The sequence below is a fragment of the Mustelus asterias genome, chromosome 13 (genome assembly GCF_964213995.1).
Source record: "Mustelus asterias chromosome 13, sMusAst1.hap1.1, whole genome shotgun sequence".
Lineage (NCBI taxonomy): Eukaryota > Metazoa > Chordata > Chondrichthyes > Carcharhiniformes > Triakidae > Mustelus > Mustelus asterias.
In genome coordinates, this window is record NC_135813.1 from 11584286 (window position 1) to 11600790 (window position 16505).

At 42.1% G+C, this 16505-nt stretch overlaps 1 protein-coding gene across 1 annotated transcript in view; it reads right to left on the reverse strand.

The window, feature by feature from the left end:
• gpr107 (G protein-coupled receptor 107) overlaps positions 1–16505 on the reverse strand; it is an 88258-nt gene that overhangs the window by 34767 nt on the left and 36986 nt on the right. The window contains exon 14 of the mRNA XM_078226304.1: positions 16159–16202. Within this exon, the coding sequence (XP_078082430.1) occupies positions 16159–16202 (44 nt within the window). The remainder of the gene's footprint in view (positions 1–16158; positions 16203–16505) is intronic.

Below are 16505 nucleotides of genomic sequence, written 5' to 3' on the forward strand. Positions count from 1 at the left end.
GACCAAGAATGATTTTCCCCATGCATCTTGTAAAGTAAATGATACTCATGGCCTATAACCACCCACAATACCACAAATTGCAGAAGCTGAGAAATGATGAGTTTCCAATACAGCCAATTATAATTGAGGAATGTAGAAAACCAGCAGGAAATTCTTAATTTTCAATATATTTCCTGATTGTTTGCTCAGCTGGGTTTAATGTCGTCCGTCTGAGAAAGAGGTGAAGCAAACTAATCTATCTGATTCATTTCACCTGGCAAGTCTGGGCTAGTATCCAATTTCTGTTAGTGAATATTTTTCTCAAAAGCAAAAATCCAGTTCTAATTTGAGAAAAACATGACTTAATCCCTTGACTGGTTATACACTTGGAATATATTTCCCTCCTGCAGGGTATCAGCGTCGAAAGCAACAGCGTTTCAAGCATTGCATGCAAAGTGATCCAAATATCACATGTCACCAACTTGCTCAAATGCTAGAAAATTCAAACAGCTCTTGTTTTTTTTTGCTATACAAGAAAAAATGAATTGCAGTTTCCTGCAAAATCGACCAGAAAGTTTCATACTAGATTAGGCATTAAATCCAGATGAGTAAGTTAAACTCAGATGTCAGAGTGGCTTTAACTTTCTGCTAACTGCACATCTGTCCAAAGATGTGCAGGTTCAGTGGATTGGCCACGCTAGATTGCCCTTCAGTGTCAGGGGGACTAGCTAGGGTAAATGCATGGGGTTATAGGGATAGGGCCTGGATGGGATTGTGGTCGGTGCAGACTCGATGGGCTGAATGGCCTCCTCCTGCACTGTCGGATTCTATGATTCTAACTGAATTGCTATTCATAGAGTTCATATCTCACAGAATGGCCCGGACTTTATGGTCAGCAGCAAAGCAAGGGTGCTCACTGCTGATCCTGAAGAAAGCTCAAAGATCGAGCCAACTCTGTGGCATGGGCTTCCCCCATTCCTCACGGCAGTTTAAATCTGGTGCTAAGTCAAGGGGATGCCGCGACCTGCAGCAGCAGTGATATCAGCGGGTAGGGAGGCAACTAATTGTACATGAAGCAAACAAGTTAAAATCTCTTCATATCCTTCACTTGCAATTTACATTTTCAGATAGCGAAAATGATTAGAAGTGGATTAAGACAGAAGCTAAAATCAAGATTTTAAAAACTTTAAAAACAGGTAGTAGTATTTTAAACACGTGGAATCTTTTAAAAAAATCAATACTGTGTAAGCAGGTAGCACAGTGGTTAGGACTGCTGCTTCACAGCGCCATGGCCATGGGTTCGATTCCCGGCTTGGGTCACTGTCTGTGTGGAGTTTGCACGTTCTCTCTGTGTCTGCGTGGGTTTCCTCTGGGTGATCCGGTTTCCTCCCACAGTCTGAAAGATGTGCTGGTTAGGTGCATTGACCCGAACAGGCGCGGAATGTGGCAACGAGGGGATTTTCACAGCAACTTCATTGCAGTGTTAATGTAAGCCTTACTTGTGACTAATAAATAAGTTTAATTTGACATTCCACAAATGTAAAATTAGCTTTTCAGGGTCAGTGAGTGTGTTCAGCAGTAGTTTTAAAATTAGTGGACAGTAAAAACATAATTTATTTCATTAAACCAGATGTGACTTTTTCCAGGGTTTTATAGTAAGATTAATACCTGAAGGGTAGAGGTCCTCAACAAATCAATTGATTTTCAATAACTGCAGTCAGGACTGCCTCAACAGCGTACCCTCTGGGAGAACATATAACCATGGGCAGTAACTTCTGGATTTCCAGGTTATTCTGCACATATGCAGACTCCAGAGGTTGCTGTCAGTTTTGCTGTCATTACCACTGCAATATCCTGGCCAATCTGATAATTGATTGTGAACTCAAATATAATGTTGCACGTTAGATGTGAACTTCCTCACCCCCCACCTGTCCACCGCCCTCAACCCAAACACAATCGTGTTCTCACCTGAACTTCACATGCATCCAGGAGTCACTGGATAGGAATCATGGATGGAGCCACCAGCTGATTTTTATTTTTCACTGCTTAATGAATAAGTCTAAATTAGAAACGGAATACATTTTTTCTGTACAATCAGACTTTTCAGTCTGGATTACAAAAAATAACTGAGCGCCACCTCCTGTTCTTACTAATTTGGGAAATGGTTTTCCCTACATCTTAGCAGACACCTTTCTCCAACAGCCAGGATGCTATCAAGGTCTGCTGATAATAGGCCTGAAGGATACGCATCGAGGTCATCCTCCCTCTTCTGTCTTCCAAGTGCTCATCATAAATTAAACATTGGGGCAGATGTGGAAAACAAGCAAGATCCCACATTTCAGAACAATATAAAATGCTCGAAAAATCTGAAAGGTTTTCCTTGTGGACAGACACTTAACTTTGTTCGCATGTTTATCCTAATCCATCACTTTGGCGTGAGCCGTCAGGAGAAATTTTCATCATGTATCAAAGCCGACAGACTGACATTGCCACTGCTTAGCTGCGGCCTAAAGTTATTGCATCCCCTTCACACTTGCATTACATCATTTTGACAAGTCAGTTTAAAATAGACGAAACTATATATTATGAAGAGTAAAGCTAATGCAACAATCAACACCACATGTCTCAAGTAGACCCCTCAGCAATTTGCTATCGATCAATTTGGTCGGAGCCTCAACAGCACAATGTCTGAAGGCAGTAATTGACACCACAAACTCCAATTCTTTCCCAGAACTTCAAAATTATAGAACATCTTACTATTCTGCATCTTCCTATGATCTGCATCAAAACAAAATACCGTGGAAGTGGGAAATCAGAACAAAAAATGCTGAAAAATACTCAGCAGGTCAGGCGGCATCAGTGAAGGGAAAGGTGGTTAACATTTCAGAACTGATGATAATTCTGATGAAAAGTCATCTTGACCTGAAATGTTATTCCTCTCCACAGAAACTGCCTGATCTGCTGAGTGTTTCCAGTGGTTTTTTTTGCTTTTATTCCAATGATCAGCAGCAGATTCTGTCTGGAGATCACACATGCTCTTTGCAAGTCTCCACTGGGGCCCTTAGTCTATATGTTTCTGGTCGTACCCGCTGCTTTGCAGTTGCCAATATTGCCCTCAATGCCACTGCTGTGATTTACTACCCCCACCCCCTCACTCATTGTTTGAATGCTTGCAAGTGTTCTGAATCCCATCTAGAATGTACATTGTGCCAATCCCTTCTGCTGATGGATCGAGAGCTGGAATTTCAAGTTTTTTCTTTCAGCAAGTTTGAATATATATGCTAAGTCAAAATCAGCAATGCCCTTGTTTAAACTGAAAGGTTATGAATGTTTAATATAAGCCTTAAGCCAAAGCTTTAATTGATGATTCAACAGAAAGAAGTCATCTATCAAGAAGGTATCCAGTCTCCTCAGTATCAGTGGCCACTGCACACAGCCAGACAGTATGCACAAACCCATGTGTAAATAGGCAGACACGAGAAAGGGGAGGTCATTGTTGAGTCACTGGCTGAGGAGACAGACAGAGGCATGTACGTGTAAGCTCTCTGCTTAATTATTGAATGAGATGCAAACACTAAAATAGACACAGGCATGGAGATATATAAACACAGAAGCGTAAATACAGTACAAAGACCAGAAACTAATACTGCAAATTCACAACCTTTTTCACATTTTGGATGTAAAATATGCACAATTGCTACTGTTAATATGCATATGAGGTTGTACTGCAGTGGGTCCAGGGAGGTGATGCTCAAGTAAGCTTCAGATGTTGGTCCTTGACAAAACGTTACAGGCTTAAAAAAAACACACGTTATGTATTGTGCAAATACAAATTAATTTGCCTCATTCTTTCCCACTATTTTCAAACTTGGCTCATTGCACTATGGGCCTTTATCCTTCATCCTGGCTTCTCAATGACAATAACTTTTCTTTATAACTTTGCTCTTATTTCACTAACTTATTGCCACAGCACGAAACTCTTACTAATCCCTTCTTTGTACTTCTCAATAGCCTCCTTCAAATACACCTTTTCAATCAACTCCACTAACTTCCCTCCTATTCAAGTTGGACCCTCTTTTCCCCGCCACCACCTCAGATGCTTTACAAGTTTCAGGTGCAATTATAACATCAAAGCTCTGCTGTTGAAATTGAATCAATTATGCCAGCTGGGAGGAACTGAGATAGGTCTTCCCATCCTTAGGCAAGTATATAGTGGGGTTGCAGCTGCGTGCAAGAGTCCGACACAGTGATTTGATTTGTTATTGTCACATTAATTGGTAAACAGTGAAAAGCAACGCTTCTTGCGTGCTATACAGACAGAGCATGCCGTTCATAGAGAAGGAAAGGAGAGGGTGCAGAATGCAGTGTTACAGTCATAGCTGGGGTGTAGAGAAAGATCAACTTAATATAAGGTGCACTCTGAAATCAAGACTCATGGTGCATTGAAGAACAACAAGGATTCAGATTCTCTCTCCAGAATCCCTGAAGCAAAGACCAGCCACTTCTCCACAGCCAACAGTCTCAATGCCTGCAGTAAAAATTCCACAGTACCTTCAGTTAGGTATTACCAAAAATAATTTGACACCCAGTCACATAAAGAATGTGCCGGAACAAGCTTGGTTAAAGAGAGGGGTTTTAAGGAGCATCTTAAAGGAGGGAAAAGAGGTAGCGTCATGGAGAGATAGAGGGACAGAATTCCAGAAGGTAAGGCTCGACCAGCTGACAGAAGGGGACTCATTTAATCCATTCCCAGACATTTGCCAACAATGTCTGGGAACAGTGTCTATATTAATACAGTAAGAAGTCTCACAACACCAGGTGATGAAGGGGCAGTGGTCCGAAAGCTTGTGGCTTGTGCTACCAAATAAACCTGCTGGACTTTAACCTGTTGTGAGACTTCTTACTGTGCTTACCCCAGTCCAACGCCGGCATCTCCACATCATAGATTAATACACACAGCACGGGGGGAGGGATAAGCAGGAAGCTACAAGGGCTGCATGGTGGCAGAGTGGTTAGCACTGCTGCCTCACAGCGCCAGGGACCCAGGTTCGATTCCCTGCTTGGGTCACTGTCTGTGTGGAGTCTGCACGTTCTCCCCGTGTCTGCGTGGGTTTCTTCTGGGTGCTCCGATTTCCTCCCACCGTCCAAAAGATGTGCTGATTAGGTGCATTGGCCACACTAAATTCTCCCTTAGTGTCCCCGAACAGGCACCGGATTGTGGCGACGAGGGGATTTTCACAGTAACTTCATTGCAGTGTGAATGTAAGACTACTTGTGACTAATAAATAAACTTTAAGTTGAAGAAGCCTGCTTCTGGCAGGAAAAAAAAGGAGTGAAGATATTTTTTCTATGGGGCTGCCTCCTTCCCTTCCTCTCAGTCCTACCGAGCTGTGCACTATTTCTGGCCAAGACTGCGTGCAGGTTAACTTGTTTACAGACCTCTGCCAACGTCAGTCCATAATCTGCTGTACAATGGTGCAAAGAGAGACCTGGAGAAACCTGCCATCCAATTTTCATTATTATTTGGCAGGGAAGCAACTAATGTCTGGTTAGATTGAGGGAATGACTGGGGGAGAGAACTGCACATCTGAGCCTTCTGAAATTTATTTTTCCTTTTCTGTGTCCATGAATTCTGCGACAACAGCACTGCTTCTCTTTGAGCAGCTGACATTGTCTTTTAGAAATTAGGATGCAGAGTACAGAGGAGAATCGGAGTATTTACAATCTGTGCATGAGAGGTCTGATAAAATGCTCGTTAACTATCCTGCATCCAAACATTGATGAGACAGTTAAAAACTATGTAAAATGCACAGGGATTCCTGTTGTTCCTGTAGTAAAATTCCAATTTACACTTTATTTTTACAAGTTTCTTCCAATATTTGTGATTTCCCAGAGATATGCAGTCTATCTTGCAACTACTCTGATCACAAATGCCCATCCGGCAATGTCTATGTTGCTAGTGGAGGAAACAAGCCAATGCTGTCGTTCTCGGCCTCCTAGACAAAGAATTTAATACAATTCTACAGAAAAGTAAAAACTCATACTTCTGTTACATGACTGAATCAGCAAATATAAATTCCATCTGCAATGACTTCTGCAGCTACCAAGGGCTCCAATTACCCAAAGGTCATTCACAGAGTGCTCTGTGTTTAAACTATCTATTCTTGCACTCTTTCCTACCGTTGGACAACATTCGGTGTCACTATGACTTAATTACAATTTATATAACTTGTTTTGTTCCCATTCTAATACACCACAGGCAATACAATACGGCTCCTTTTGCATTCACTGAACTTTGATTTGCCTCCCCTCACTCCGTAGAAAGAGCTAATTTAAAGATACAGATAGAGGCCATGGTACCCCTTCCTTTTTCCAATAGTTAATTCCACCTGACCCGACAAGTCACCATCCAGTCGCATCCCTCAAATTCTTATCTCTTCAGAACAATTAAACATGCTCAGTACATTTCTAATTGCACCAATTCTTTTACCCTTTGATTGAAAAAAGTTCCACCTGATTTTCCTTTTTAACTCCTAACTTTCCAATATCGAACATGGGTTCCTGGGAACCACTCGGCACAATCATCAATTTGCAAACTTTTTACACCACTGCCCCATCCAAGAAGATCTGCTTCCAAACCTGTACCACAGCACCAAGTTGAAAGCTGCACAATGCTAGTTCATTGAAACAAGATACATAAATTAGCTCAATACAACTAGCAATTATATAGTTCACTTCAAAAGAACAATCACAGGTTTCAAAAGGTTTCAATACACTATCTTAATGCCCAACAGATACCATGAAAGTAGAAGGTGCCTTTGGGCACATTTCGTTAGAGAAATAACAATACTGTCTAATTGTTGCATACATGGCACAATACTATTGATTGTTAACAATCCGCACAGTGGTCAGCAGTGTTGCCTCACATTGCCAGGGACCCGGGTTCGCTTCCCAACTTGGGCCACTGTTGTGTGGAGTCGGCACGTTCTCAGTGTCTGCCTGGGTTTCCTCCGGGTGCTCTAGTTTCATCCCACAGTCCAAAAGACGTGCTGGTTAGTGCATTGGCCATGCTAAATTCTCCCTCAGTGTATTCGAACAGGTGCCAGAGTGTGGTGACTAGGGAATGTTCACAGTAAATTTATTGCAGTGTTAACGTAAGCCTGCTTTTGACACTAATAAATAAACTTAAACTTAAAGATGAATGTGTGAGATGCGTATGTTATTTATTTAGGAAGTAGCTGATCGCCTGTGGTGCTGTTTACAGATTCATACCAGTTCACACTGTTGGTGCTCAGACCTGTGAGAATACAACATAAAGGGATGAGGTAGTGTCTTGGTAGTTATGTCCCTTTTCTGAAGGTGAAGCCATGACCAAGACTTAATTGGGAAGGGAACAGTCAAAATGGGATTTTCACATTTTTGTTCAATTTTCTACCTGGTTGATAACTTTTGTGGAATGACAATTAGTGAGAAAACCAATCAGAAAACAGATTTTGGGTCCTGGTCCTCTTGACTGGTCTGCAATTGTACCCCAATGAAAATGCATGTGTGGATGTACTTAGCTGCAGTAAGTTACATCCAGGCTCAAACACACAAGAATGGCCACATGGGTGAGGGACTGAAGGGTTCCAATACTTGGCAATCAACAATGTGTCCAGAAAAATTGGGATGGCGTGGATGGGGGGGGGGGGGGGGGGGGGGGGGGGGGGAGAGAGAGAGAGAGAGAGAGAGAGAGAGAGAGAGAGAGAGAGAGAGAGAGGGGGGGGGGGGGGAGAGGTGAGCAGAAAAGCAACAAAACAAAGTACTTAATTTGGTTTTAAAATCATTGAGTGTCCCTTTCCTCCATCAATAATGCAATCAACCAACTGCTTAGCCAGAAAGGGCTTTGTGCAATCAAAAAAGTAAATGCATGGTTTGCATCATGTCTTGGGTAGCAGAAGGAATGAGATCTCGTCACAAAGCAGCCAGTCTGGGAGAGTTTCAGGCTATGTGGGCTGCTATATTGTAACTGAGTGCTGCATTTATTAAGTGGAAAGACTGGTGCGCAAACGATCTCTGCCTTTGGCACGTGCCAAATTGCTTCAGACCTAATGATCACCTTTCAGGCAGAACACAGCAGCTGCAGGATGGAGTGACTGGAATTCTAACAGGGCTCTGCTGTCCCCACAAAGACATTCCATCTGCAATATAATACTGAGCGATAGTGCTAGAAAGGAGATGCAGCAATTGCAGATCTACCTTAGGAACAGGCAGTTATTTAACCTTTTCAATCTAGGAAACATATGCATGAAATTGGCATAATCAAAGACATTATTTTTTCCATTTTCTTCTATCCAACCAATGAACAAAAGACAGCCACCAGAAGAGCAAGCAATTAAATTGTTCAAAAAATCTCAAATTACTTTTAGTAATGATGTTGATTGCTCGCCGCACTCTACAGCTTACAGTCCTGTCCCTCAACTAGAAATTGTGCAACATTTTTAAACGCATTCTCAGCTTTTGATTATGATTCCCTGAAGCTACCATGAAATCTATCTATTGTCACAATTTTCTCTCCAGACTCCGGAACAACTCATAGGCAAAGGTCTGTTTCACATCAGATGATGACAGCCCCTTCCTCAACCACCTAGAAGCGAAGACATGGGCATCTGATGCATGGGGACACCACCACCTACAAGGTCCCCTCCAAGCCACACCAGCCTGACTTGGAACTTTATTGCCGTTTCTTTACTGTCGCTGGGTCAAAATCTTGGAACTCCCTCCCTAACACCACAGTGGGTGTACCTACACCACATGGCCTGCAGCAATTGAAGACGACAGCTCACCACCAGCCTCTCGAGGGCAATTCGGGATGGGCAATAAAGGCTGACTTTGCCAGAGGCACCCACGTCCCAAGAAAGAATAAAAGGCAGCCAGACAGCCCAGCTTCCCATGCTCTGCAATGTGTTCCAGGCTCGGTTATTGGACCCTGACACAGCTCCATGGGGCTGGCATCCACTTTTGCTTTTCTACTACAAATCCCACAGTGCATGGGAGAGAGAGGATGAAGTGTAAATCCCACAATGATTGGCAGGCTCCTGTCATGGGATCCTACAACGTAGGGTTGTCTAACAGTCAAGCTCTGACAAGCTGGAGCTGACAAGAGAAGGAGCTGATGATTTTCCGCATGGTGAGTTTTCAAAACAGATGAGCTTTGCAGAGGTTTGGTAATTCTGCACGCACAGGAGGAAAATACAAGTATCAGCCACTCTGGACAAGCTAGTGCAGAATGACTTTATTAATTAGCTGCTCGTGAAGGCAGAGAAAGAGCCAAGAAGTGAAGACAAGGTCAGATTACTCTCCATTTCCTCAGAAAGTCCTCTCTGCGCACCACCCCTGAATGAGAGGGAAGCCTGAAAATAGGTGCCCAGGCATTGTAAAAGCAAGCCAAGTATCCTGTGTTTCAAGTTTTCCACCTCAATCTTTCTACCACACTACAGCCAAGATTTGAAACCCATGGTGCTTGGAGAATTGCTGACACAGATTTACATGAAAGCATTCTAGCACAATATTCAACATGCTGTGCCACCATGAATTCAGCATTAATTATAAAACTAGCAGATCATAGAATAGAATCCCTGCAGTGCAGGAGGAGGCCATCCGGCCCATCAAGACTGCACTGACAACAATCCTACCCAGGCACTTTTCCTGTAACCGCATGTATTTACCTTGCTAATCCCCCTGACATTAAGGGGCAATTTACCATGGCCAATCAACCTAACCCACACATCTTTGGACTATAGGAGGAATCCCACGCAGACACGGGGTGAACATGCAAACTCTCCACAGACTGTCACCTGAGGTTGGAATTGAACCCGGGTCCTTGGCGCTGTGAGGCAGCAGTGCTAACCACTGTGCCACCAAATCTCCAGAGGAATTGCTCACAGTAACTCAGACAATACATGGCTGTATAACAAAGGCATTATGTAGTGCAAAGAACAATGTACTAAATTATTAATAGATATCCCAATAAGCTGCTACAAAAGCAAGATACAGAGGGGACATGTGGGAGGTAGATTAGGCGATGCTTGTCGGCAGGAGATACGGAGTAGGCGGAATGTTAAAAGTAATGCGAACTCTTACATATAAACTGAAAATACTTGGCTGCTTTTTTTTTTAAATGGGGAAAACAGAGCAAATGATCTTTTCTCCGAGCTGTTTGTGGGACCTTGCTGTATGAAAATTGGCTGCAGTGTTTCAGTACAACTTACAGCAGGCAAACATCACAAAGCCAACTAATCAAATTAGTTAAACAGCTGTGTAATTCAGCCGGATAACTAACAAATGCACACCGTGATAATGGCGCAAGTAGCGCACTTCATTAATTAGCGGAGGCTCATCTGCATAAAAGTTCTAGAAATGCAGCTAAATTAACAACCCAGACCCCAGCAAGAAGTGTTTTTGAGAGGAAAAGATTTTAGATTTATTTTCTAAGAATGGACAGCGAACTGTTTTTGGTAATTTACTTGACAGATATTTGTTTTAATTGTACATTTACGGGTGTGGAACAAACAAGGCGAGTCAGAAGGTGTTTAACTAATTTTGTTGGTTGGGTGTGTGACATCTGCCAGCTGCAAATTGCCAGCTTTGAGTGTGCCTTTTGGCTAAGATCAAGCGTAGGATCAGGTGTAACGCCTGTTCTTGCCGGCTTGGATCTAATGTCTCTTTTGTGGGACCCATGAATTAGATTCAATTTGAATTTGAATTGGTTTTTGGAGAAAGCAAGGAGATGGGTTCAGGGCTTGCCCTGTCCACTCTGCGCATCAGCTTTGTTACTTTGAGAAAGGAATAGTATTTTTTTGAAAGACTTTGCATGCATGATGAAGTACTTTTATACTTGGACGGAATTCAATGGTAAAGCAATTTCCTACAAAATGTTTTAGTTATAACACTGTTAAATTTCTGAAATTTACTTACTTTTAAAGAGCAGTTTTTGAAGTACAAAGTATTTACAGTAAAAAGGTTACTCTGTCCATCTAAAGTTTAAAATTTATTTATTAGTGTCACAAGTAAGGCTTACATTAACACTGCAATGAAGTTACTGTGAAATTCCCCTAGTCGCCACACTCCGGCGCCTGTTCGGGTCAATGCACTCTAACCAGCACGTCTTTCAGAATGTGGAAGGAAACCGGAGCACCCGGGGGAAACCCACCCAGACACTGGGAGAATGTGCAAACTCTGCACAGGCAGTGGCCCAAGCCGGGAATCAAACCCAGGCCCCTGGCGCTGTGAGGCAGCAGTGCCAACCACTGTGCCACCGTGCCGTCCATTATGTTTATACTGGTGTAATGTTCCAGAACTCCATAAATTTCTTCATTTAGCTCCATGAGCATATCCTTCAATCCCTTTTTCCCCTACTGTTCTTATCTACTTTCCCTGAAATTCACCTGTGCTATTCATCTCAGAAGTGATCTTAAATTCTCCGTTCAAATCACCCTCTGGGTTAAGATGTTCTCCCGAACTCCCTTTTGGATTGATTAATCACTAATGTCACGTTTCTGGTCACCTTGTTCTGGTCCCATTGCAACGAGTGCAACCTTCTATTCTACAGTTACCCTATTGAATCCTTTCATTACCATAAAGGCTCTATCAAGTCACCCCTCAGCCTCCTCTTTTCCAGTGAACAGTGTCTCAACCTGTTCAATTTTTGATCTACTTGTGCGGCATTACCACAAATCATTGAGTGGCAAAATGCCTCCATGGCTGCAAAGATGACACGAAAAACTGAACAATCCCTACCTTTGTGAGAGATAGTCATCTTGACAGTTATAGGTTGAATCTGTAGAAATCCCATTGACATTAAGAATTTCTGGAATTGGTTTCCATATTAATCTATGCTGTTGTTAGTCTTGTTCCAGTGAGTTAGAAGGTTTTTTAAAACCACTTGAACACATGGGTAGCTGGTGCCCTTTAAAGGTTAATTTACACAAGGGAATCATCACATAATAGATGAAGTATCAATTCTGTAGGCAGCCAGATTATCTTTCACGCCTCCAGAGTAAATAACTGTGCTAAACTCATGCATTTGCTGAATTCAACAATTATGGGAAGGGTTTCAACTGAAGATGCAAACCAAAGCAACCTGCTCATTGTGGAGAAGAATTTAAATATCAGGCGACAAATGTTCAAAATTAAGTTAAAGCAGATAATTTAAAGGGAAAGTAGTATTAAATAGAACCTTTTAATTTAACACGCAAAAGATTTGATAGAATAAGTGGCAGGATGGACGTGTTCCTACACAGGGATGAATGAAGAATATAGTGGGAAGGTGGAGTTTGCCTATCAAAGGGTTCCAATGTTTCTCAGAGATTCTCCCTGCCTATTGTCTCAATTATTCGTGGTTACTTTAACGATTTTAGCACCAAATATCATCGCTGCACATTTTAGCCTTTCCGTGATCCATTCTATTTTTTTTTCCAGCAGCCACCTGCTTCTTTCCAGTCTGTTGATCATGATTGGTACCCCATCCATCATTTTCAACATCCACTCCCTCCGCCACCAACACACACAGTGGCAGTAGTGTGTACCATCCACAAAATGCGACAGAACCTTCTAAACGCCGTGAACTCTACCACCTCAAAGGATAAGAATTCAGCAGATGCATGGGAACACCGCCATGTTCAGGTTTCCCACCAAGCTACACACCATCCTGACTTGGAAATATATTGTTGTTCGTTTACTGTCACTGGGTCAAAATCCTGGAACTTCCTTCCTAACAGCACTGCTGGTGTACCTACACCACATGGACTGCAGCAGTTCAAGGCGGCAGTTCACCACCACCTTCTCAAGGGCAATTAGGGATGGGCGATAAAAGCTGGCCCAGCCGGCAATGCCCACATCCCATTAAAGATTGTTTAAAAAATCCCTGGGGATCAGTTGTTCTTGCACTTAGGCCATTATCCAATCGCTCACTAGATCCTGGGAACGGTGTCAAATCGAGCTAGAGTTTGGATTTGTTTGCCTCCTAAAGAAGCCAAAATTCTACAAAGTTAAGAATTTAATATGTTGAAACTAATGAGGGCAAAGTTTTGAAGCATCAACACACTCTGCCTCTGAACTTCCACATGTTTAATAAACTTTGCAAAACTACTCAAGTCTAGTTTGTTTGCAGATGAGATGAATAGTTTTGTACAAAAATATTCTTTCACTCTGAACCTCCTTCAGGTGTCTGTCCCCATTTCATTTTAGTGAAAAACAGGTCAACAGGACATTTCCCACTGAGTGATATTGCTGATCAATGACAGAGCTATGGAAGGAGGAACCTTCCCTGTTACATTTACTTGGGCAGTTAAGCAGAGCCACTGCAACAATGATTCAGTTGTAAGTAAATTGCAAAGATCGGCATTGAGAAATAAAGACGAACGGTAGGGCAAAGAACTGCAAAAACACAGCTCAGCACAGGCAGAGAAAGGGAAGTACAAATTCAGCTTTGTTTTCCGAAATGTATAATTTTCCAATATGCTTGGGATGTGTAAAGCACTTTCCCGCTCCATAGATCATGCACCTGTGCCCCTTTCCCAATGCTCCGTAGAAGTAAATTGGTCCTTCAATCTCTTGACTGGCCTCCAAAATATAGCTCAGCACTCAATAAATCTGGAGAACTCCACCAGAGTCTAACACTTCATTTTTTCCACGACAGAATCAAATGAGTCGATAGGCAAAGGTTCAATGGGGAGCTAGATTCCTTCACTTGGATTTGCTATTGGAGAGCAACGCTCGCTTCGTAGACTGAAAATAAATAACAGCACCATACTGTTGAAAATGTTTGGGCATTTGATCTCACGAAAGACATATCTTCCGCTTCAAAAAGAAAATACCGGTGTGGGATCAATAATACATGTGAACTCAGCGCTCTCCCTGGCATCCAGTAACATTCTGAGTGCCACAGTCTAAAAGTGGAACAGGATCACTTTCAGGAACCAAGTCAAAATGCCGCATGGTGCTAAAGAAATGTTTCCACAACACATATCCGCTGCAGACTTAAATGCCAGCATTGTAATGTAGAACATTTATAAAGTCCATCGAGTTAAATCCATCAACATCAAGTTGCCAAGTATAAGATATTAACTAATTTTACCATGGACTGGCCCTGCATGTGAAAGCAAATGTGACACCAATCTCAACATGTAATAAGATACAACTTTTTTATGATGTGGCAATTAGAAGCTAATCGCTATGATTAATCAAACATAAATCACAGCATTGCAAGAGAAGGCTATAAAAGCACATTACAGAACTTTATTTTATTTTCTATCTCTTCTTGTAGATGCCCCAGGTTGAGAGGTTTGTTGAGTAACTATGGGCCATAACTTTTTGGCTTCCTGCCTCCCATTTGGGGAGTGCCCCAAAGATGCACTGGGGAAATTCCCACGTAAAGGTTTACCCAGCAATTGTGAGGAAAGACTATTGTGCTGGGCCTGACACCGTCCTCTGGTCCAGCCCCCTCACTCCATTCCCAGTGTTCTCTGGTCTGATGTCCGAACCTCCACGTCTTTGAAACTTATCTTCTTCCTTTCAATGGCCCCTTTAAACACCGGCTTTATGGCAGTTAGTGCCATAAAAAGGGGGCGTGTCCTCCCTCAGTACATTCCATTTACACTTTGCTACAGCAGCTGGGGGGTCACGCTTCACTGTTTCTGTCTCAGCGGGCCTGAGTGAGGAAGATCGGTCGAGACAGGGGCTTTGCAATTCCAGTGAAGGCAGGCCCCCCCAGAGTGACAATCTGATGGTTATTGCCATTCTAAGGAGGCTACTGGCCTATCTCTCACAACTCTGCTGCAGAATTGGTTACTAGAAGGTCCAACATGTGAACTGTTCCTCAGTAGCTCCTAGAAATATTTATCAACTTCATCCTGTGAAGTACCGACCATGCAAACCACAGAGATTGCAGGCTTGAGAGACAACCTGCATTGATTTAATTTATCTCAGTTGAGTGAAGAACAACTGATTGTAGCAGTACAATTGGATTTTGAAAGGGGAGAAGTGGTAAGAGGGAACTGGGCAAGGTTCATGGCTTTAATTGCTTTATTTTAAAAAAATTTTATTCCATCCAAAAAACAAAATTCAAATTGAATCCAAATTCATGGTCCCCAAAAGAGGGACAAACACAATCCAAGGTAACAAGGTGTGGCATTGCCCCATCCTGGGCTTGATCTGCCGCCCCATCTTAGCCAAAAGGCCGAGATGTCTTTGAAAAATTGCACCAGGACAAGCCTGAGTTCAACGTCTAACCATGATGCCTGAAGAAAGGTCAACTGGTAGATATCAAGTCAGAATAGGATTGGCTGCAATAATTTCCAACATCTTATTTGCATTGCCCTGTTTCAAACCTGAAGAATGGCCGCACGTACAAGGCAACAGAAGGGAACAGCTATTAATCCAAAATCACCTAGGCAGAGAAGCAGAGATCTTTTTTTGAAAGATTTTAAAAGAAAGAGCTTGTTGGACTGTTGACACCTGACTTTGTCCGTCCACAGAAAATGCAAATCCACCTGTTGTGTTTTACAAACCCTGCACTGTTTCAGTTTTAAGATCACTACAAACTTCTGTAACAGCACAAGATATCAGGCTAAACAAAAAATTACTGCGGATGCTGGAATCTGAAACCAAAAGAGAAAACGCTGGAAAATCTCAGCAGGTCTGGCAGTATCTGGAAGGAGAGAAAAGAGCTGAAGTTGAGAGTCCAGGTGACCCTTTGTCAAAGCAGGACTCGAAACGTCAGCTCTTTTCTCTCCTTCCAGATGCTGCCAGACCTGCTGAGATTTTCCAGCATTTTGTCTTTTGGTATCAGGCTAAACAATCTGCCTTCCATTTATTCCCCAACCTTATTTTCATTCCCATCCCTGTAATTCTTTTTTGCTATTTTAGATAGCAATTCAGTCTTTAGGGATGAAATGCATGACCCTGAAGTGATGTTTTGCTGTAATCTTTTTAAACCAGCTATATTTTCCACAATGGCCCTTCGTATCAGTGATAAGCAAGCATCAAAGAATCTGAATTCACAAGGTGCAAGATTTTGCAAACACATTCTGTAATACTTTACACTAATATATCTTCTGCACTGTTCTCATTTAGGCTACATCTAAAGGGAGCATTCTCTTTTAAACTGCCTGCATAGCAACCATTCAGATTTCTCCTTACCTTTTCCATCTATAGCTGACATCTCTTGCAAATGTCTAATTGACCTGTGAGTGCAACGATGAATAACAATTAGAGTGTACTCAAGCTTGTAGAATAATGCCGCAGTGTCAAATTAAGCCAACAGACAAACTTAATTAAACCAACAGACTTCTATTTAAGATACTTGAGATTTTTTACAAGGAATGTGTGAAGATTTTATTTTATAATTATATTTTAAAATAATGTAATGAACTATAAAGTGACTACACAGGTTTTTATGTATTAAACACTACCAATTAATACGTGATACAAACCCACAAGATTAAAAGTGTCTGCTGAAGAAAGCTCGCATAATTTTGCTCATAATG